Source organism: Acromyrmex echinatior, chromosome 18, assembly GCF_024713525.1.
Source record: "Acromyrmex echinatior isolate Ae372 chromosome 18, ASM2471352v2, whole genome shotgun sequence".
In the NCBI taxonomy this organism is placed as follows: Eukaryota; Metazoa; Arthropoda; class Insecta; order Hymenoptera; family Formicidae; genus Acromyrmex; species Acromyrmex echinatior.
In genome coordinates, this window is record NC_141869.1 from 6,703,412 (window position 1) to 6,727,583 (window position 24,172).

General features: G+C 38.6%; 1 protein-coding gene and 1 long non-coding RNA gene across 42 annotated transcripts in view; one reads left to right on the forward strand and one right to left on the reverse strand.

Annotated features, from left to right (window-relative positions):
• The window catches only part of pxb (putative Hedgehog signaling attenuator pxb), a 647,697-nt gene that overhangs the window by 572,167 nt on the left and 51,358 nt on the right, over positions 1-24,172 (forward strand). For all 6 annotated transcript variants that reach the window (XM_087415727.1, XM_087415733.1, XM_087415732.1 and 3 more), the window contains one exon: positions 20,115-20,227. In XM_087415727.1, coding sequence (XP_087271853.1) covers positions 20,115-20,227 — 113 coding nt within the window. The remainder of the gene's footprint in view (positions 1-20,114; positions 20,228-24,172) is intronic.
• LOC105144806 (uncharacterized) overlaps positions 1-24,172 on the reverse strand; it is a 450,557-nt gene that overhangs the window by 360,177 nt on the left and 66,208 nt on the right. The gene's annotated exons all lie outside the window — the stretch shown is intronic.

Below are 24,172 nucleotides of genomic sequence, written 5' to 3' on the forward strand. Positions count from 1 at the left end.
CTTTCTCACAAACAAGAATTATTGCATTATGTTAAGAATGTATCCCAATTAAAAATCTGAAACGATATTCACACATATATGTAATTTACGTAATAAATATCCGAAAACGCGAGAATTTCGCGAAAGCGACGTAAGACACGTGTAATGCACAAACGTATATACTTTTACTTTTTTTTTTTTTTACGGTACATGCAGTCCGACAATTGGAAGGCAGAACGTTACGACAGTTTTTCGTGCGGATATATCTCTCGAGAGAAGATAAACTCTCGACGCAAACTCTCGGATAACGACTGCAGTCGCGCGAGCGAGGAGTTGGGGAAATGGTGACGAAGAGAAATAGAGAAGGAGATAGAGATCCTCAGAGTACTCTGCCTAGCATATCCACGTGATAGTCACTCATAGTCTTCAACTGAGCGTGCCCGATCCTGCTGCTTGAACTTCCACACCGTTCTCCTACACAAACCGCCGATATAACTATGAGAACGGCGGCTCGAGAGCGCTAAATTATTCAGAAACGACGCGATTCCCGCGCTTGTCGACGACCTTCTGCGCTCACGAGATTACCCGGAGCTTTCACGGTAGACATGGGCAGCCTCTTAAGAGCTTTCGACGAATCCTCGTCATGTGAACAAGCGGATGATGATGATAATGATGTCGTATTGATAATAACAACAAGTACATATGTTTTCTTAACTGTAATTACGTACAAAGTTGTCAAGTTTCATCAATCGATACAAAAAAATGAATTTATTAAAAAAATTGGTTAGTAATTATAATCGCAATCCCTGAGTAATCATATAAGAATAGGATTGCCATAAATTCCTTATCCTAAAATTCCAGACAAAATTTTATGATTTTTCCCGACTTTCAATAAAATTTTGAAATATTTTGGATTTTCGTCTCGAGTTGAAAAACATTAAATATTTCGTTGACAAAGCAATATAATAGAGCAATGTAAATTACTATTAGTGCTCTGTTGATACTGCTTGCATTTAATTGTTATAAGTTGGTAATATTCTAAAGGTGCTCAAACTTTTGAAAAATTTTTATTTTTCGGACAATTTTGAAAAATTCTCTTGAAAAAAAGACCTTTTTTATTTTCCTAACCATTTTCAATTTTCTTGAATTCCAGTCTTGTGGCAACTCTGAAGAAAGCTTCGTAATCTATTACAACAGCAATTGCAAGAAAAATACGTAATTAACGTAGAGGAAAATTTACGAGATATAGTAGATATACTGTGTGAGTTGTTGCAATTAAGGATCTTTGGGAACTCATAGGACTTCGGAGTGTGCTATCTCCAAGATTAAGAAACTACGGTGAAAATAAATCGTAGCCGATCCAAGATTCTTTCACGGCACGAATCCTTCGAGTCCTTAATCGGATACGCGGCGGAATCACCGGAGATTGATTTCTCTTCCGTTCTCAATCTATGGGATCACCGATCATACTCGGGCAAGGTCGACGTAGCGGCTTATTTATTACAGATAATCCTAGAATTGAATTCGGCGGAACGAGAGGAATCTTTCTTTCGTCTCGTTGCGGAGTAGCACCCTTGTTTCACGGTATAAGGATTTACTTAGAGAAAAGAAGTAGAATCGGAAGAACGAGAAACTGGTCCGATGATTGGAAAGAAACCTTTTTTAACCCTTCAGACCCTTCGAAAGAATAAAAGCTCACTCTACAGCTCTCTTTTTAGTTCGACACTTTCATTGTTCTCTAGTCTTTTCTTCTCCGTCACGAATGTAAATATCTAAATTATTGTGTCCTTCGTTACAATTATTATCTAAATTTTGTGTAACTTTTACAAGGATACGTTCCTGCATTTATATATCTTTATTTTAACTGCACACGTCCGTTTTTTTAAACGATTGTGTCTTTCATCAAAAGCTTTAGTATATTGTATTTCCAACAGCACACCGAATATACGTAACGAAAATACATGCCAAATCCCTGCGTGCATCCCATAGCCATCATTCCTTTCGATCGAGGAAGGCATGCGTTTTCCCGCTTTCCGCATTGGTGGAGGTATCGTAAAGCTTCGTCGTGTCTAAGCAAATTTTATGGCAGGATTTCGCGTGTTGGCGTTATAGCGCGAGGCTGAACGAAGCGACGATCGTTCGAAGTAAACCGAAGAGACGGCGAAATATCTGTATTGAATGATCGACATTTTCGTTTCACTTTGGTAGCAATTTAGGTATTTTATTTAGTTTATACTTAAACGCTCCGGTTATTAATTTAGTAACCACGCGAATTGATCAATGTATATTAATGAGAAAATTCAACGTAACAAGACCAGTTTTAATATTTAATAAACGACAGAAAAATATGTATGGATTATTTGTTAAAAGTTTTGCAATAATTCAACGGTAGCAAAATATTCAGTCTCTAAATAAATGTCTATTAAACATATCGCTATTTTTTCTATCGTGTTAAACTGCAACTCTTCACGTTCGAGTGCATATTCCAATATTTTTATGAGCAGTAACAAAAAATCATCACTATGCAAATGTAAACGAGAGGAAGAGTGAGAGGGGAAGGGGAGTAGCACGATGAACAAAATAACAGCATACGCTTGATAAATCTTTTATTACGATGTACAATTTATCGTTTGGGCTTTCCCGTCTTGCGATTTATTGCAGGAATTTATCGTGGAGATTCGGGCTGGTCCCCGAAAATTGCTACGATTTCAGAGGAGGTCAATTCGAACGGCTCGTCAGTGTAAGCCTCTTAATTTCGCCCGGAAACAATCGAAAACCACCGACCGCCATCAAAACGTCGAACTCAATCATTTTCCTCGCCCCATCTCGGACGCAATAAAACCACATCGCGGGGGATGAGTCGTTCGCGGGAGGTGGCAGGACGAACTTGCAATGGTCGTATTTTAATCCTTGACGACATTTAATTTTTGCATTGCATTGAACTTTAAATTATTGACTGACAAAATAGAAGGTATTCATGATTCCCATCGGTTTTCAATCGCATTTATACTCGATTGAAAATCGATGCTTGACGAACTTCGTATATACGCTGTTGTGGTTTAAAATCTTCAATTTTCCGCGTGTATTGCTGTTAATAATTGCGTGATAATTCAATCGTACCGTTGTCTAGTTTCAGAGAGGTAGAAAAAAGGAACCTTTTCAATTAGAATCTAATGATGCGGAGAGATCGGCATTTCGGCTGCGTCGAAATATATTGCCGCTCGTATGCGTTCCCGGAGAATGAACGCGTCGATAGAACTCGCAGCGTGTACATTCCAAATTTGATCGCCGAAAGTGGACCATTATTGGTATTGCAACCGCGCGTTTCAATATTGTGCCGCCGCGATTAAATGTTTAACATCAAACGGCAAATAAAATATTGAACGTCGTACCGTCTGATCGAATGAAAATATTCCGCAGCTCTCCCTTAGAAATGTATTTCGACGTTCAAACAACGTGTGTTGTTAATAAATAAATAAGCACAAAATACAGGGCCCGAAGGTATAATCCTCCGGCGGATTGTCGAGCTAATCAAAAATTAATTTACACCCATTACGCGGTCCTGATTATTACATCATATGATTTTCGAATGACAGTTCGCGGATTCGTCAAATACAAGCCAGTAATTATCGCATTTACAATTAATGGTAAAATAGTGATTATAAAATTAATAAGTTTAATATATACACTTATTATACAAAGAATCATATCCATCTTCTCTGATATCTAATTGAAAATTACATTAAAACCATATATCCGTTACTCACCGCATATATAGACGAGCGCAGTTAATAATTAACTGAAACCTTCCTGTCCCTCGTCATTTCTCGAAATCAATTGCAAACCGCAATACTTTCCTCCTGAACGCGCCGCACCACAGGGGTGATTCGCACCCCCGCAGAACGCAGAACGACAATCAGGCTCGACGGAGATGGTGTGGGGTTGCGTGCTGCGTGGGTGTATTTAATGACATAAAGAGCAGCGTTCCGCACACGCGTTAATATCCGTCGTCCGTTCCGTCCGAGAGAGAACGATCGTCCCTCGTATTGCTATAGTCCGCCTAAAATCCGCCCGCTCTCCCTCGACGGTGGAAGTTACACGGTAAAGCCTTCGTCAACCCTTCCCGGTCGCGTGGCGGCGACGGCCCCCTGCGGGTGGCGAATTGTTTTTGATATTCGAAACGGAACGAATCCCGGCACGTCGCGCTTCGCCAAGCGAACAGCGCGAAACGAACTCGAGCAATTCACCCCTTTTTCTCCATTCCCCTTTTCTGTTCGTTTCTTTCGTGAAGTTACGCGGGGTAGATGTATCGAACATGGGACGCTGATAGTGACGCTGATTGGCGGAGGCTTTCAGCAAAATTATTAGACAGGCGGTAGAAGAGAGAAAAAGAAAAGGTAAAATATACGACGTAGGTATTAAAGATTTGAAATATAATAGAAAAGTGTGATAAATCGAGTGTTTTAAGAAAAAGTTCAACATTTGTAAATGTTGAACGATAAATTGCGCGCACGACGATCAATATAATAATAAATTACGCAATCAATGTACCATAAAGATTGATATATGATTATATAAGAGATGGGAGATTAATATAATTATAAAGAAATATACCACATATTTTTTCTAGCATCGATATTAATTTTTGCTGAGACTGCAAACCTATTTTGCTTTTGAGTTTCATATTTCGATTTTCGTATTTCATTCTTCCTTTTTCTCTTCTACGAATGAATTGTACATTTTTTACGCTTCAAATATCTGTACATAGAGATGTTCTTAACCCAGATTTTTCGGCGCGCAAATAAATTGAATGATTATGAACAACGAAGGCGTGATTCCACCACGGAACAAAGCTGACGAGGCAGGAAATTAAAAAAAAAAAAAAAATTTACACGGGGAAAGTGTACCATCGAGAGCTAACGCCGACACGAAATACGGTACGAAAGATTGAATCTCGCGTCGGTCGGTGAAACGGCGCTCGCGTAAAAGAAATAAATGCAGAATGAAATTCTCATTTAAAAAAATTTGTTACGGAACCACGCGCGCATGGAATTAGGTGACTGTAATATTTTCCAATTTGCCTTCGTGCAATATTTACGGGCGCATAAATGAATCGCTCCCGTAAATCAATTTGTATCTCAACGAAAAATGTCATGAGCGCCGCGTATTACCGCATTAAATGATATCATTATATCGACATTGACGTCAATCTTATCATTAATTATATCTCGTCACTATTCAATCCCGATGAGAATCGAGCCCATTAATTGCACGGTTTCGTCGGTTTAATGAGGTTGTACGATTTTTATACTACTTATTGAATTGTCATTTTCAATAGACATGATGGACGCGAAAATGAAATATCTGTTTATTAGATCACCGTAAGTTGCACACTCTCGCGTGCTTTAATAATAATTTTTAATTTCAAATTTAAAAACCATATTTTTTTATTCCGGATGTTTCTCTCGGAGTATAATTTTATATTCGTTCACAAAAGAGTATAAGGATAAAATGTAAAAATGAAACCATTTAAATTATAGAACCTAATAAAATACTAACAATTTTACTGTTGCATTTAGTTAAACTTGCCATATTATTAGATAATAAGCAACAAAACAAATAACATTTAACACTACAATGCACGTAATACTGAACGCGAATATTGTTTGTATTATGGTCCATACATTTTGCTGCGATTGTAACGAGCAACTAGTACACCTCACTAGGTTACTGGATTACAATCAATCACGGTCTGATAACGAGCAACACTACTCCCAAGTGCGTTTCGAAAAGCGAAGACAAATGCATCTCTCTAATGCTTCATCCTGCTGCGCACCTCGTGCCCTTTTCGTCGTCATAGGCCAACTAAAGAAGAAATTATATAACGCCCTTTGCACTTCTCTCTCTTTTCCCCTCAATGATATTCTTGCCGCAAAAGTATCTTCCGTGATGCTTAGCATAAAACGCAACTCTACACTATAACGTGAACTATAAAATACTTTACCACATTCTCTCTCTACGAACAACTGCGGTCCCCAATTCATCATGTATATATATATATATATATATATATATATATATATAAAATTATACTATATACGAGCTTAGCTGAGATTTTTTTTATTTAGTCTAATAATTTAATTTCCGGAACGAGAATTTTTTCAAATTTATAATAGAGATTATATTTTTTCAAATAAGAATTATTAAAACTTATAAAAAATACATCGTTTATGAGATATATTTGGTATTTCAAATATCAGCTTCTGTAGCGAGAACAAGCTAAATTAGAACGGAGCGATCAATACGAGAATCGTACGAGGATCATTACTCTTCCGTTTTCATATCGTTCTGTCATCCTTACGAAACCGTAGGATTCGCGACTAAAAGCAACGCCTGGCATTCCGTCAATTCCATGGCAGTGGGTTAGTGGCCCGTATAACCAATCGCACAGTAACTCGCGTTAAGTCACACTCTCAGGTGCGAGGTTTCGGCGTGCGAAGACAAATGTGCTTCACCCTCCTCGTACAAGTCCTCCTTTCACCCCCTCTTCGTGCTCGGGGTTGGAAAATTACGTGTTGCGCGTAACGAACATTAAAGCCAGTAACATTGTTCACGTGGGATTAGAGCTAAAACCGCGAGATCTCATTCTCTACGGAACGGAGGACCCCGCTGTAGATTTCTTCCACGTTTCCTCCTCAGTAGATGTCGGCCGATTCGTTTCGCAACGGATGAATTTTCGTGATAAATCGACTTCGAAATTTATTACTAACCTCTGAGAAAAGGAAAGGAAAATATTGTAGGATATAATTTCTTTTTTGTTGTAAAAAAAAAGTGATATAATTCCGATATCCTTAAATACGTATTTATCAAGAAATATGTATAGAAATATGTGAATAAAATATCTCGTCGAAAGTAAAATCGTGCAAAAGTAATTTATGAAGATGAAAAAGTAAGGGAAATGAAGGAGAGAGATATTCGCGCTGTTACATGCCAAGCGAAGGCGTGAATCATCATAGATTCCTTCGATAGAATTATTCTGGCTTTCACGAGGCCGGATATCATTAGACTCACGGCGAATGACGCCTTGATCTAGTGATTACGAATGCAGAATGGGATGATTTGCATGACGTCGAATTTAATGTAAATCAATCGCATCAGCTCCAGATCGAATTGCGCATATAGGTGGTCAAATGATATCCCTTTCCTCGTCAAATGATAACGTTATGACGTGAAGAAAGAATGCTGTGAAATTATTCTTAGAAAATTATTCTAATATTTCTATCTTTGCATTAAAAATATAATGATATTAATATTTATAAAATATTGAATATTTATATTGAAAATAAAATTATTTTGAAAAGGAGCTTCGTTGAGATGTTCTTATAAAATAATTTAAAAAATTTATATTTATGAGTCTTGAAGAATATTATACTTGGTTTTATTTCTTGGAAAAAAACATTTTTTTGGAGAACGGTAACATGAAAGGAGTCTCTCGTGGAATTAAAGGGGAATGATTCACAGATGCTACCCTTTCCCTTAGTGATACCTGAGCGGTCGTCAAAGGCATCATTAGGAAGAAAAGGGCGCTGCGATATTCTCCCCTTAAAATCTGTAGGATGGTAGACATTACGATCGAGGGAAAACCGAATTTTCGGTAAAATTGCATTGAAGATTCGTTCCATCTCGAGTGGACGTCCGTTCTTAAAGAGTTTTTTATGAAACCCGGAAACAGACAAAATTGCACCATTTGCTATTTGAGAAGCCGCTTCCAACTGTCGGTGTCTATTTTGTGGCAAATAGAAAAACGAGACAGATTATTTTTTACTGTATCTTTCGTCGGAAATTTATTGCCCAGAGAAAATGGAACTTTCAGAGCATCAAGAAAGGCATTCCAGGGATAATTCCATCGATATTCATATTTTCAGGAGATTATCTACACATTTTGTTTGACATTTCGCGCGCAGTTATGCTGCGGGTAAGCAAACAGATCGACTGACTAATATGCATCCCCGTTCACGCCCACGCTCGCACGTATCACGTCGCATTAATTACGCACGTTATTCGCATCCGACATGTCGGATCGCGGATAAGGAACTTTTCATCGAATCTCTGTAGGTGGAGCACGTGGGCGTCGGTGGGCGTTCTTCGATAATAAATGTAATCCGAGGAGGGAAAAGGCGGTGAGGAATCCTTTCCTCACCATTCTTTTCTCTTTTTCTCTTTTCAAGGCGAGTCCTCGCCTGGATTCCTTCCGCACGAATTCTCTTTGGCATCCTCGCGACATCCGAGAAGCCGCCAAAGGGATCATTAGGGACAGCGAAGAGGGACGTGATCCACCACTCTCAGGTGTATGCACCGTCTTTAATTCTGCGGCCACTCCCGAAGTATAAAATTCGAGATCGGCTGTAGAACATTCCTAAGTTACATGCTAAGAGTACCTTTGGAATTGTCATCATTCTTTTCTCAAGACAATGTATCGAAGAATAATCCAAAGGAAATGTATGATAAATGTTCTTCAGATCTTTAATGATACCTCTTTAAAGTCGATATTTCCTTATTGAAAAACATTTATGTTTATAAAGAGAAAGAATTCAGTCTTTAAGAGTCGCATTCATAGTCGTGATTCAACCTGAGATTCAATTCAGGCTAAGTTTCAATCAATCTTTTATTTCAAAAACGTTTCTCAAATCACGATTTAATGAATTCGATTGATTCAAACTTTGGTTCAAACTTAGTTCGCCTGAAATAAGAATCAATCGTGAATCGATTTACAACTACGAATACGAACTTTAAACCGTTTAACATTAAACGCTCCAAATGATTTAATGATTTCACTAATCAAGTGATTTCGGTGATTTAATCTTCTTTTTCCTTTAATCTCAATTGAATTTTAATTTCATTTTAATTGTTTATTTACAAATCTTGCCAAGAAACAGCCTTTTTTGACAAACGCATAAGTTGCACCAGTCTGTCAGACTTTGGAATACTAGAGGAGTAATCTATGAACCCGAGGGAAACACCTTTCACCTCCATCCGGAAGAGGACGAGACCAACCCGATATCATCTCCCTCTCTTTCCTGCTTTTTTCTCTTGCTTTTCTGCCTCCGGATTTTTCATTCTACGACGGATCCGAGCGATAAAACGCGCGCCGAAATCGGCACGTTCGGCCAGAAATTGGAAGGATCCTCCATTCTGTCGGGCTTCGACACGATGTAGGATTTACCGTCCAAAGGGAATAAGGATCGCGCCGAGAGTCCTTCTCGTTTCGTTCTGTACGGCAGCTCGTCGTTACACATTCATCGTTTTGCGCAAGGAATTTCTCTCAAAAATTTCCTTCTAAGATAACATTTAAGTACGAATTAAAAATTGGATAAATCTTATCTTCGATCTTCTACTCTTTATTAAAGTGTAAAATTAATTTAATAATCGAAACGTAATCACGGCGTGTTTACTATCTCAATTATTTAAAGAATCATTACAAATACGTACATAAATAATACGTAGATACGGTCCAGTATTTCTATCGTGATGGTGATCTATTTCGATTTGAGTCTGAAAATTGCGGTGAAAAGGGTCGATTTTAGGTGGAATTCAGCCAGCACGGCCGATCGTAATCGGAGAAAGTTGCCGATGATTCACGTTAAGCGCCGAGCTAACTCGAGTTATCCACTTACGCATGAATTAGGCGAGCCCACTGGGACGCGTTAAAGGGAAACCACGTCGAGAAACCGCACACCTTCTCTAACCTTCTGGGAGGGGAAAGTTCCTTCGTGTCCTCATCATCATTCGGTCGGAGAGAGATCTCGTTGCCGGGAACTTTCAGGACTAATCGTTATCACCATCCGGTTGTCTGCTATCACTTTTCACCTCCTTCTCCTCCTCCCCCTCTTCTATTCTATAGAAATGACTGATTCATTGTACGTGTACTCGACCGGATGTGTTTCCCTACCAATTTCCTCATAATCACGTTCCTTGAACCCTTTTCTTCCCTTGTCTTCCTTTTATCTCTCCTTAGGGTGCCTGAAGGTCGAGGACCTCCTCCTGCGGCGAAAATGCATTCTCAAGCTTGGTAACTCGACTTAAGTAAAGGTTAAATAGGATTTACTCGTTCATGGAAATACAAATGTTACTAAGAGCGTTACGAAATATTGACAGAATGTAGCTGTCCGATACGCATATTAATTCAATGAATACAAATATTAGTTACCATTAATATAATGCTGTCGTCTCCTAAAAAAACGAGAATTCCCATTGGACTTTAATTCGAAGTAGAACTCGAACTTTTTGTATAAGAATCGTCCATTTAATTTCTATGCGTACCTTCTTCTTTTATTTGAAAGAAGTAATTCATGTATGAAAACGTCAAGATTCTTCTCCGGAAAGAGATCGAAGTACTACCACTTCTTCGTGAAGAAAGAGCTCGGGGCGATGTCGAGTTCAACCGCATCATCTCCTTGCTCCTTTTCCGCACTCCTTCAGGCGATCGATTCGATCGGGTGAGGGCGACCGGTTGCAAGCAACTGAGCGATGCGATTGATCGAGTTACGGGGGCGACTCAGAGATCCACGATCTCGTTTGAAATCCGGAGACGGGGAACGTGGATTCGCTTTTACGCGGAAAAATCTGTGTCATTCGTTTAACGGAGCCGCGCACTGGCATCCGGCTTTTCCACGGGATTGCAACGTGCGATTCGATTCGCTCCGTAGGCGAATTAATTTTATCCTTCGCTTATCAAGTTGCACGCGCGCTTTAAGACGATTCTCTCCGGAAGAGTGCTCCGGAAGAGTGAAGCTCAGCTTTCCAAGAAACTCTGAACGTTGTTGATAGCAGAGTAGCCGCTTTCATTATCTTCTTGTGTCCCTTCGTACGGTCCGAGAAATTTATTCCCTAGAGGTATATATATATATAATATTGAGAGTTTGTTTCTTTTAATTCGAGCAAACTAATTAAAATGTTTCCATTTACGAAATTAATACGACCCATTTCCAGTTCGATATTATATAATAATCGCAACAATAATGATGCATTGAAGATTTGTCAATCATTGAGTGCTACAAAAAAATTTTGACATTTTAACAACTAACTTTTGACGTCCTACGTAATTATTTGAGGATCTAAAAAAATTATTTTTAAATCTGTATCTAGCTAAATTTTTAGATATTTAAACAAAACCGTCCTTTCTATGTAAACTACAATAATTCGTCTATTTTTAAGTGTAGAACAATCAGTCTGCCTCGAGAATTAACGTCTATTCGCTTTGTTTCTAAATTATAATTTTTTTCTTACTATTTTCTAATAAAAAAAACCGATCGAATAAAGTATAATATGATTATAAATAAATGATCCGAATATGATAAATTATGATTGTGGAAATCAATTTATTCTTTTCGCGTATAAGGATTTACATGTTACATCAAAAGGATTATCATAGAGGTATTTCGTTGATATCAGCCGTGGATTCCTTGATCCATATTGTCGCATTCTGATAGTACGCATTACATCATACATCAGGGAATACGAATCCGTTTCCGATCGTGTTGCAAAGGAACGTCACGGCCGGCCAGCATCCGTTTTATTGGTTACCATTGGTCTCGATCGTGCGCGTTCCAGTGCATTGACTCGCCATCGACAAAATTCGACCGTCCCGGCAACGTCGTTATGCTCGACCACCGCCGTTGATACGTCCGCCATGGAAATTATCGCGACTATGGCGAATACCGGCATGTGCTTAACAGAGCTTAACTGAGCTTACGACCGGCCTCTCAAAGACCTCGATACTACGAAAACGTATCGCTTCCACGAAAATTCTAAATCCTCATTCAGTGCACGTTGGGATTTTATGCGTTCCGACACCGCCTGCTGATTGCAATTAAGAATTTTTTTTATTCTTCCTCTTTTCTGTAATTCTATTTGCGGTCGAATACGAGACTTTCTATGAAGAAAATAACGTGTACTTTGTCATAAAATAAAATAATAGTGATATGTTTGCTTTATAAATAAACTTTTACAAATTAATAAGAATTATAAGTAATTCATAAAAGAATTGTGTAGATGTTAATTGATTCAAATTTCAAAATTATTAGTTATTTGTATAGCTAATAAATTTGAAGTAATTAATTATAATCTTTTGAAACTCTTCAAGTAATTATAATAAAAATACCTATTTTATTAATAAAAAATAAAGAAATGAAAGAAACATATGCAATCATCAGATTTACGAAATGTAATCAATGATGCATTGTATAATTGAGATACACGCATATCGATCGTGATCCCGATTGGACCGTTGATTGCGCAAACGGCAAGGTCCCGTAACGAATCGTTGTACACACTATGGGCACGAATTCTCTGTCCCTCTGGCGCTAGAATAACGCATGCAAATCCCTGAACAAATGCGTAATTAACGTGTCCTAAACTATCGTGAACCAGTTACGGTAAAGTGCTTGTCAACAGAGAGTAGAAAAGAGAAGAGAACGATGTAGGAAGAGTGTAAAATAAAATTTGTATTCCTAATAATGTTCTAGGTAATCCAATTTTTTTTTAATTTTGCTCTGAAGAAGAGAATTAGTTGCATGATCTAGTCGGTTATCTTCGAGGATGAACTTAGGTGAAAATTTGTTAGTGATATATCGGCGATATCATTGGAAATGATTAAAGAAAAGATGGAAAATGGAAAATACGATCGAGAATCATAAATAAGGAAAAGGAAAGAGAGAGAAAGGGAGTTAAATCAACGAGATGATTTTCGATTCAACTCTCAACATTCCGCCACCCTTCTCCCTCGTGCATTTCTATCTGTCTCGTAGTCTCATCTCCTGCTATTGTTGCCCCCCCGCGGTTTATGCTAATGCCGTGCCACTGAATTTAACGTCTCGCGTGTACGCTCGTTTGCGTTTTGTGCGTCAGACGCGGATACGCCCACGTGCGTATGAACACCCTGTGGGGGTCGCTTGCAATTGAACCACGGGGGTGAATATTTGAATCAATAATATATCGTGGACATTATAATTGTAGCAGGACATTGTTAGACATTATTGTTATATCAGTCATTGTTTAATGTAGCGACGATGCAATTACCATTATTTCGTTATTCAAAGAGTATACAGGAATACGAAAATATATTTAACATTAAACAGTTTTCCTATTTTCTGTTAACCGTATATTTCTATGCAGTTTTTTAATATCTTGATATTATAAATTTTTCATTGAAAAAAATTCCAGTTGAAAATGGACGAATCAGAATTTTTCTGATAAAATTTATTAGAATTTTAATCGAGATAATTCCGGAATTTTGGTTGATACAATGAGATTTTGGTAAAATCTATTAGAATTCTTATTTTTACAGGAATAATTATATCAATCAGAATTTTATTATCTCGACTAAAATTTTAGTAGATTTAATCAGAAAATTCTGATTCGACTATTTTCAATCAGAATTACTTATTTAATCCAACCAGACCACTTTTCCCAGTGTTTCTTTGTGTATTTTTTATATACACAAATAGAAAAATAAAAAATATACTCTTTCCAGATTAATATTTCTACACAATTTACCATTTTTTTGCTAACAAGCATCCCGAATAGTGAAACAAAGGTATAATCTATAGAGAACATCTCTCTCTATCTCTATCTGTTTTTGCATCCCCAAAGTATTCAATTCATAACGCGACGTGTATTATTCCTGCGCGCACACGCGTACATATATGCATATATACGTATTCGGAAACATATACCTTCGGTAATATAATATGTATACATGTTTCCCTGCACTCAGGCCGCGAGATCGCATTACGTGATATCGATTGTATCCAGTGCGAAGCGAAGGGGAGCATCCTTTTTCTACTTCTCCCATTCAACTCCACTGTCTGTCTCTTCCCTGCGTCATCCCCCTTGTTTTATGCACGCTCGAGCTTCGTTAGCGGCCGCACGCTAATTAATCGAAACGTTGCTTGATCAAGATGCCAAACGATACTTCGTTGTAGCACGCGGATTAAAAGAATGGAGGAGGAGAGAGGGCAACTCCAAAACTCATCCGATCACAAGCGAGGCATCTTCGGTCCACCAACAAGATCGGCTTCTTCAGGTATCACTGCACTCGTATATATTGTATCCACCCCCGTCGCGGTCGATTATGTGTACAAACCTCTGGAGAGAACCTTGTTCGAAAATCTGAGATTATCTAGAGTTTCTAACAAGACAGGCGCTCGCAATTTCTTTATCACTAATATCATTTTTAATAGAATAATCGTTTTTAATAGAATAGAACAATTAATCACAGCACTGCAATAACTCAATCAAAGTTATATTTAAAAATTGGATATTTATTTCCTAGGTGTTTCAGTTGACAGGTCTTCTGCTTCAATGAGAATAAATAAGAACGATACGGGGAACTCAAGATTAATTCGGCGTACGTCACGTTTCACGCTGAAGAAACATTTTTACATTCGCGAACGAGCTTACTGTGAATTACGCATCGGCGAGCCGATAGCGCGCGCGATGAACGAACCGTTGAAAACGGTCCTTTTTTTTCCTTTTCTTTTTTTCTATTCCATGAGACGAGCAATTTCAACGGGAGCAGATGACGTCTATCCAATAATGCACACATCGCCTAGCTGGCCGGCCGAAGCGCGATAGGCGACCGGCGGCGCCGAAGAACAGTAGCCGCTCACCGATCCATAAACAATCCCGCGATGTTATCGCTTCTCCACTCTCGTGCACGACAGCGAAGGGAATCCTCGAACGAGGATCGATCGATCCTCGCGCCATTCTGTCGCTACACGGTTGTGTGCGTACACGCGTCGAACGAACTCCGTTTAATTGATATATCGTTGTCTGATCGGAGAACGCTATCTCTCAACTTTCATCTGATGGTACACCGGCAAAAATATACACGCAACATCGAGTACATTTCGCAAATAGTCGAAGTTACCTTCACGAGTCGCGGAGAATAGGAAAAACAGAGGTTTCTCTCGATTCCTTAGCGCTAAACATCTTGTTATCACTCGTCGCGATCGCAGAATATCTACTTTAACTCTCCACCTGCAATCATATTTGCCCGATGAGAGAACGTTATCTCTCAACTTCATCTGATCTTGTGTGGAAATTTATCCGAGAATTCCATACTTTAATACTGGCCCTACATGGCATTACTGAAGCGTCCAAAGCAAAGGTTTGTCAAACTCGCACCCATTTAGGGTATAGTTAGGATAGTTTAACTTAAGTTTCTTAGTCACGGCCCGTGCAGAGCCTAGTTTGGATTCCACTTTTTCCCCAAGTATAATAGTTATACTTAAGTTTGCCCAGTTGCAGCCCATATAAGGCTCAATTTTCTCAAATTTTCTCTGATAATAGTTTAATTTATATAGGATATCCTATAATTATGCCTTAAATGGGCTCGAGTCTTATAAATTTCGCATAAAAATTGGTTAATGCTAATTTTATAAAGTAATATTATTTCTACTTAAGAAAATAAAAAAAAAAGTCAAATTTTAAACGTCTCAAATTCACGAGAAAAGAAACTAATTGGACATCCTATACAGATGTATGGAAACTCGAAGATCCGAACCTAAATACACTGTCGTGTATCCCTTTGCCGTCGCTGCTATCCGCTTCCGCAATCAGGGAACTTTCACCCTCTCTTATGATGCAGTTCCGTTCGATTACGACCGTTGTTACGTTCATTGCGCTACACGCGCAGGGCTTTCCACAAGGAACCCATTAATTGGATCTGGTGTCGGGTTACTCGAGCTTCGATTCGCCCTATGTTCCGCCGTGTAAATCCGGAAGCTCGTATGCGTTGTACCGACTTTGGCGGTGTCGCTCTTCCCTGTTCGCGAAATACAACGTTCACAAAACGTCCACGGAAAATACAACGTTGAATACAAAAATTCCAATTTCATAAAGCCGTCTCTCTCACGCATCATTTAGTATTCGTAAATCTATTTTAAATAACGGGCAGACTAATTTACGACGTCCAAAAATTCACTTTTTGTCCTTAAGAGAAATCGCAAAATTAATTTAAATCCACAATATCGCGAACAAGAAGTCGCACATGTACATAAATTAATTTATGACGTGATGAATTATTCGATAATTGCTCTGTTTAATCTCGTGAGCGTGATTGTGATCACGTAATTTACCAAAAACGCATCTAGAATATTATTCATTCTCGAGTACGTTTTACCGCGGGCGGAGTGGGGAGTATCGTGGTGAACCGCATGCAGCTGCAAGTGCAACCACATTGTGCGTCACTGACACGGTGCATCGCGCGATACGTTTTCTCTTCGCAGCGGCAGAGTGATATTCGGTGACTTTTCCACTTCTCTTCTCCACTATTTTCCGTTACCTCTCACGTAGAAATCCCTCCGCTCTCAATTTTCAAGAATTCGAGCACGAATTTTGTTTCTCTTTCTTGCCTTTTCCGGAGTCTATCTTCCTGGTGAGAATGACATAATACATCACGGCATGCTATCGGTATTTATTTTCCGAATTCTACCGCGCCAGGAAAATGGGGAAGGGAAAGATGAAGAGAGGTGATCACTTAGAGGAAGGGGGATTCTCTTACTGACGCTGGTCTCTCAACTGAATCCATTAGCCAACGCCATTAATATCACGGTAATGATGAGCGATGAGCCACCGCGCGGAGGACGAAGCGGATCAGAAGAGGACGAAATACTTTCGGATAACGTTAAGAGAGAAGGAGAGAGAGAGAGAGAGAGAAGGAGTAAGCAAAAAAAAAGGGAAAGATGACTAGGTAGACAGATAGGTAGATCGATAGACAGATAAATAGGTAGATGTATGTTACGTTACGATAAAAAAGAAAAATCTTTTCTTATAAAATCAGCATAACAAATGGATAAAAAATAATTAAATTAAATTAGTAGATAATAACTAACTGTGAGGGAATAGTTATTAAGTGCAGAATTATATGCAGATTATATGCAGAACTATAACCAACAATTTTCTTTATCAAGATTATCAAGATACGTAAGATTAGGCGATAGGCGAGCGTGGTATATAGCAACATAATAGTATCGAGCAACATAATAAGACAGTAAAATTTTTAATGGAAGCGTAAAGACTTTTACGTTCGTTGCATAAGCGGGCAAATTTCAATGCCAATTCAAATTTTAATTAAAATTTAAATTCGCAGAAAAAGAAAAAGAAAGAGAGTAAGCACGGTAGAGGCAAAAGGGCACTAACACGTCTGCACTTCCACAATCGTTGCCATATAGGTGGCACGTATATTATATACGTGCTTACAGGGGCTTTGATAAATGCTGCTTTACTTGGCCCACTGCCAAATAGCATGCCGCACAATGTATCTCATCGCTCGTGTATTCCTCATCGCGCCTTTCATGAGACGAGATACGCTCGTGTCGCGGTGTATTAAACCTTCACACACGCTAAATATTATCGGTTAGCGACGATTAAAAGCCGGCTATTATAGCGCTTCAATTATTTAATATCACGAGAGTTGCCAAAGATAATCCGAGATTTTTTTCTCGTTTCGAGAAGGTGTGTATGTTATTAAAGGCATGTATGTTCGTAAAAATAAATAATAAATCTTATAATTCCTCTAATGATTCATATGTATCATTAAATATTGATCCTGAGACAAATAGAAATTTTCTTTCCGTCACTTTTCAATTAACTGACAATCCGTCTCGCAAATTATTTGCGATACTTCGTCGAAGGACCAAATTAAGGTTCAACTTTCGCTCCCAGCCAAGAGAAATAATTAAGCGCTCTTTCATAACGATCATTACTCAGACTCGTTCATTCATCATTCGACCTCGCATTGAATATGTTCATCTTGGCGAACTCTAATGTTACGAATGAGTTTTATGAACCTTGCAAACTTCCAATTGAGCAAAGAAAATGTTTTCAAGGATGAGATCCTTCCTTCAGATGAGGAAGTTTCTGTCCACGTGGCCTTTGGTAGATATTGCCTCCCTTTATGACGTTCCAAATAACGTAGCAAGTTATCTATCTCATTCCGCACCGTTTATTGTATTCCGTGTCCCTTTTTAGCAAGAGACTTATCAGTATGTGTTTAACCAATCCTCCAACCAACTAGCACTCAACCATGCCTCTTTCAAGGTGTCGCCAGGTAAATGAGAATCTCGATCTTACAATGCTTCTCGATCGATACGTCGAGGGACCGAGAATGGAAACGGTGGCGGATCCGATCTGACTGATCGGAAGTATCTTTCAGTCCCGAGAACCCCCATCCTTTTTCCATGAAAATCACTTTCCCTTTTTCGCAAGCGGCCCACGTAACACACTGAGGAGCCCACCCCTCTCCCTCAATGCGCTCCCTTTCCTTTCCTTGCGTTCATCATACCCGGCACGTGTGCCCGGGCACTTCCCGGCGTACCTACGTGCCTCTTATGAAGAATCCAGTCACAATGGTGGAGGGGTTGGAGATTCCGATACGAATTTCCGGCGTTCCGCTACGCCACCGTCGCCGATATCGAATATACCCAGTTCGAGAAACGAGGAATTTCAGCCGCGAAATTCTCCACCTCCTGTGCCTCCTTTACCCTCCATACCTCTACCTCCCCGCGCAGAGACGTAAATGAGGGTTACGGTATTTCGCGTGGTTATCGATATGAAGGATTCACGATTGATCCCCCGGATCGGCCCTTTCGCAATCCTCCCTCCTTCTGCGTCATAACTACCTCGAACGAGATCATCCGGGTATCAAGGCTGGAAGTCTTCTTACAGGATATCGAGAAAAATGAATTTTTAAATCATTAATCTTTTATAAAACTCCGGGAAATTAATTCTTGAATTTTTTATAAGAGTTTAATTGAACCGTTTTAAGTTTCTATTGAACTATATCAGGTTTTCGTCGTTACACAGAAAAGACGGTTTTGTATCTAAAATTTTAGCTAGATGAAAATTTGAAAATAATTATGTAGGATGCTCAAACTGGTTGCTAGAATATCTAAACTTTGCAATAATTATTTTAATGGTTCAACAAAATTATTTTCAAATTTGCATCTGGCTAAATTTTTAGAATTGTTCTTTCCTTGTATGCATTCCTTGTATGTGAAATGACTCACGTTAATTATAAATTATTTTGAGAAATTAATATGTGGAGATCGTGACTACAAAAAAAAACTCACCAACATTTCTTTGTAAAAGCATTAAGTTATTTTCCCTGTAAATATAGATATGGTTTAATGCTTGGCTCAACTATGGCTGAGCAGTCTTGGCGCTTTAAATATTAAATGCCACAAATATAAAGATAGCGATAAATAATACTACGTATACAGGAATAAACTAGAAATAAAAGCGGAGGTGTGTAAGTAATAATTCATGTTGTTGCGCAAATGGCGGTTAACGTGCAGGTTTCCCTTCATGTTCAGAGTAAAAGCACATCTTCACGACGATGGCAGCACAAAGCTGCTCGCTGTCTCGATTAAGTCTGTCGGAATGAACGAATGAAGCTGTTTCCACGGCAATTAATTCGCCTCTTCCGGTATTATCGCACCCGCGACGGCCGCATAATTACACAACGGCGTCGCATAATACCATACTGCGCGATGCCCTTTTTGCAACTCTCTTCGGTGAGAAAATGAGAAAATTTATATCCGCGATCTCATTATCGGTCATTGCCGACGAAACCAGTTTTCCCAGTTACCTTAAAGTGTCGAAATCCATTCGACAAACACAAAATAGATAATTAAAAATTCGACATAAAACTATTCTCACAACTATTGTATGATTCTACAAGGAAAAAATGATTTTGTTAAAAGTATCTAAAAGTTTAACTAGATACAGATTTGAAAATAATTTTATTGAACCATTAAAATAATTATGTAGGACGCTCGAGCTAATTGCTAAAATATTAAAATTATTTGCAGCATTTCTCATTATGCTTGAGTTTCCTACATAATTATTTTAATAGCTCAAAATTATTTTCAGATCTGTATCTACTCAATTTTTAGATATTTCAGCAAAATTCTTTCCACAATATAAATATCCGTGCCATATATTGCAATACGTTCGATAAAATAAGCAAGTCTTCATAAACAACTTGTATAATAATATTGTTTACAAAATAGACATTTGTAAATATTTTTAAGCTACTCGAATATGCTCTAACGATGATTCTCTCTTTTCAGATGATCGACGCCTCCTATCATACAAACCCGTCGTTGCAAAGCACTGCCCTAATCATCACCTGCGCGGTGGTCCTTCTACTAATGGCCGCGATTGTATCCGTCGTTTTCTGGAAGTAAGTAGATTTCTCTGTTATTGTTTTCTTTTACCAGACGATATCATACAATACCAACAAGTATGACGATACGATAAAAATCTCTGCAGCGAAGTCCTCGAGCTGCCAATGGTCGTTTCTCACAATAAAACGACCGTTTCTTTCATGCTGTGACATCGTGCAGCCTCGTGTTTTCGAGATTCGAGGTCATTCAGCATGCAACCGTATTTTAAGGAATTGAGAGCACAGGCCACCTTCGGATTCTTACGCGACTCGTAGAAATAAAAAGGGACGACCACATGGGGAGCGAATAAGGGCGAGGTTGTGTGAGGATATGAGAGAGAGCGTTACCGATTGCTCCAAAATTAACCAAAAATAGAACAACGAGCTAGGACGAGGAAACGAACGTTTGAGCATCCGTCGGTTTGTTCTCGACAGCGCCCCGGTTGTTCTGCCTCCTCGTACTGGACGATGATCTATAGCGCGGTAAGCCGCACCAAGGGGGAGCTTTAGGTCTACTCGGAAAATGTTACGTCACGGGTACCGTAGTCGATGGTCAAAATGTCAGATATCGATTTTTGATTTAGTGAAGTCTCTGTTTCCTTCAAGAATGCACTCATTCTGTCAAAAATCTGTTTCTTTCAAAAATGCACTCATTCTGTCAAAAATAATATAGTGGTCCGTTTGAATAGCATTCTGTAATATGTTACTTTACATTTTGCAATTATTGTTAGAAGATTTAAAGTTTGCTCCCTAAATATTTCTTTCAAGAAATGCACTCATTCTGTCAAAAGTAATATAGTGGTCTGTTTGAATAGCATTCTGTAATATGTTACTTTATAATTTTTGCAATTATTGTTAGAAAGATTTAAAGCTTGCTCCTTAAATATTTCTTTCAAAAATGCATTCATTCTGTCAAAAATACTATAGTAGTCTGTTTGAATAGCATTATATATTATGTTACTTTACAATTTTTGCAATTATTATTAGAAAGATTAAAATCTTGCTTCCTAAATGTCGAATAGGACAGTTTTGCTAAATATTTTTCTTGTACATATATTTGTTTTATTGTATGGGAAGAACAATTTTATTGAAGTATCTAAAAATTTAACTAGATACAGATATGAAAATAATTTTGTTAGACCATCAAAATAATTATGTAAGAATGCTAGAATGTCAACTTTTTGTAGCATTGTTCATCAATGTTGATATTACTACGTAATTATTTTAATGATTTAATGAACAAAATTGTCTTCAGATCTGTATCTATAACTAAATTTCAGATACTTCAACAAAATCGTTCTTTCTATACAATAAATCAGTATGTATACGTTAAATATGTACAAGAAAATAGATACTTGACTAAATGAATCGGTCTTAAGAAATCTAAAAACAGTTCTCACAGAATTTTCACATAGTTACAGTGGGTTTACGTAGTCAATTGAGTTTTTATGATACGATTATGTAATTTTCCCACTTTTCTGTTAGTGAGCGAAACGATCGAGAGCACGTTGCTGAGATGAGAGCGTTGCTCTTGAGCGTATCCTAAATTACCCGAAAATGGAGCACCCGAAGACGCGGTGAGAAAGCCTGCCACTTTAATTAATACCTAACCGTGTTTCCGACAGCCTGTGGCTCTGGTTCCCATATCGTGCACCTAGATCTAGGTCGCGGTGAGATTAGATGATGACTTCGTAATTAACGAGGATGCCATCTTGCGCTTTCGCGAAAAAAAAAGGCGACCGCGCGTAATATCGTTATATATAACAATTAGTGAAGATGACGTTGCATAATAAATAAAACGCCACGGTTATTTCTCCATTTGAATTTTCGCCTGGAATTTTTATCTGTGTCATCTTGAGATACAAGCAGCGAGGAAGGAAATAGGGTGACGTCGTCGCACTAATGGGCCCTAAATTAGCCAAAAACAAAGCTTCCCCTGGTTTCACCACTACTACAGTCTGCCGCAGACAACGTTGGTTCTTGCTTGCAGTACCGCGTGCTGATCTACAAACAACCATAGTAATTTATTTAGAGCACAGCGGTAGCCAAGAACTTTTCGACCGTTCTCTCCCGAAATTTTAGAAATTCGCACGATATGTTTCGCTCCTTTCATTCTTTCAGACACAGGATTTTTCTCGTCGCTCGTCCTTTGAAAATTTTAGAAATTGGAGCGTACTTTTCTTCTTTGCAAATACATGACACTTTAGAAATATATGAGGCAACTTAGAAATCGTCTCACGAGCATTTCGACCTTTGCCATAGAGTCTCAACGAGAGAACAGTACGCCTAATTGGCATTCCAATGACTCCTAAATTAAAGCAGAAATAGGCCATTCCTGAAATGGGCGTACGCCCAGGCGCTGTTACGTACCGCCGACAGCGGAACAACGCGCCAGTAATTTGTGACACGGTGGCTCATGCTAGTCGGCACGGTTTCGTGGATCCGCGGGACATGGGAAAATACATTTACCGACGTCCGGGGTGGCTTACTTGGGAGATTTACGGACACAGCCGCAGGCGAAAGCTCCGTTGCGCCGCCGTTGTCGCACGTTGATTGGACGCGCGGTAAAAAATGGAGCGGCTCGATAAGACGAATAGGAGATGCGTGGAGAAGTTGACAATTCGAAGGGCGGGACTTTCCTACACGCTTTCAAATGCTATACTTTTTCGTATGAGAAACCACGCAATTTTCACAATTGTGAACTTCTTTGCCGAACCAGCTTGTCGTTCTTTTCAATTCTCTCTAATAAATTCAAACGACAGAAGCTCATTCTTCATTTAATCTTGAACAGAATAAGAAAACAGTGTGTCGCAATTCTTTGTAAAAGCAAAAAGGTTCTAAAGATCTATACAAGGAATTTGCGAAACGGAGATAACATCAGCGACGTGAAATTTCCTGTGCATGGACGAAGACACGGGATGTCCGTCCAATCATATCGGTTAATATTTGCCTTGCACGCTCCACTTGTAATCTTAAACACATCTCTCGCCTAACTGGTTCCGTCCGACCGTCCGCGTCATCCGATCTCTGGATCATTCGAACGGATTGTTAACCCACGATTAACTCTCCGCTAATGAGCAGTGAATCCGCGTCTCTCGTGGTCCTATCTGATGATCGATCGGTGAACATCGGACTAGAAAGCACCGGTCAAGAGGACAATTTTGGGCAGCACAGTGCCTCGCATTCACGACTGAACGGTTCTATGGCAGCGACTCTCGAAGGCACACTCGTCGTGACAACGGTGGCCCTGTTTTCGCGCGTTTTATCGTAATGCCTGGTCATTATCGACACAACCACGCCGCTAGTATCTCAAGTGTTACTGGTTCCCCATATTTGCGCTTTGTGGATGGTTATCGTAAGTACGACTCATGCTGAACACTCGTACGCCAGAGCGAATTAGGATCGACCACAATAAAATTAGACAACTGATAGAGGGGAGTGTCAAGTACTTTCTTTAGTTACAAGTTGCTCATGAAAATGGCATTATAAAGCGTCAGTCTTTATGTTATGTAGAATATCGATCATATTTGTTTAATTTACTCAAAAAAATAGAAGAGAAACATCGAGATTTTCATTCTGATATTTTTTAAAAAGAGATAGTCCCTAAAATAATTTTAAAAAAAGTATATATATCTTGGTTTTAAATAAGTAAAAGCTTTAGGTGGAGATTTGAAAGGTGGAGTAGTTATATATAAATATACATATATATATATATATATATATATATATATATATATGTATATAATTGATAATTTTAAGAATATATCGAATATATTCTTTAAAAAATTAAAAATATTAAATATATTGCTCTCTTTTATAGATTTTTTTTCAATTATTAAGAATATAGAACTGAAGCCAATAATCGATTTCCATATCGTTCCCATGCAAGTTCCCATGTTGCGAAAAATCGACGGAGTTTCTTTACCATTCGGGACAATCGTGACTCTGTTTTCGCGTTTATCG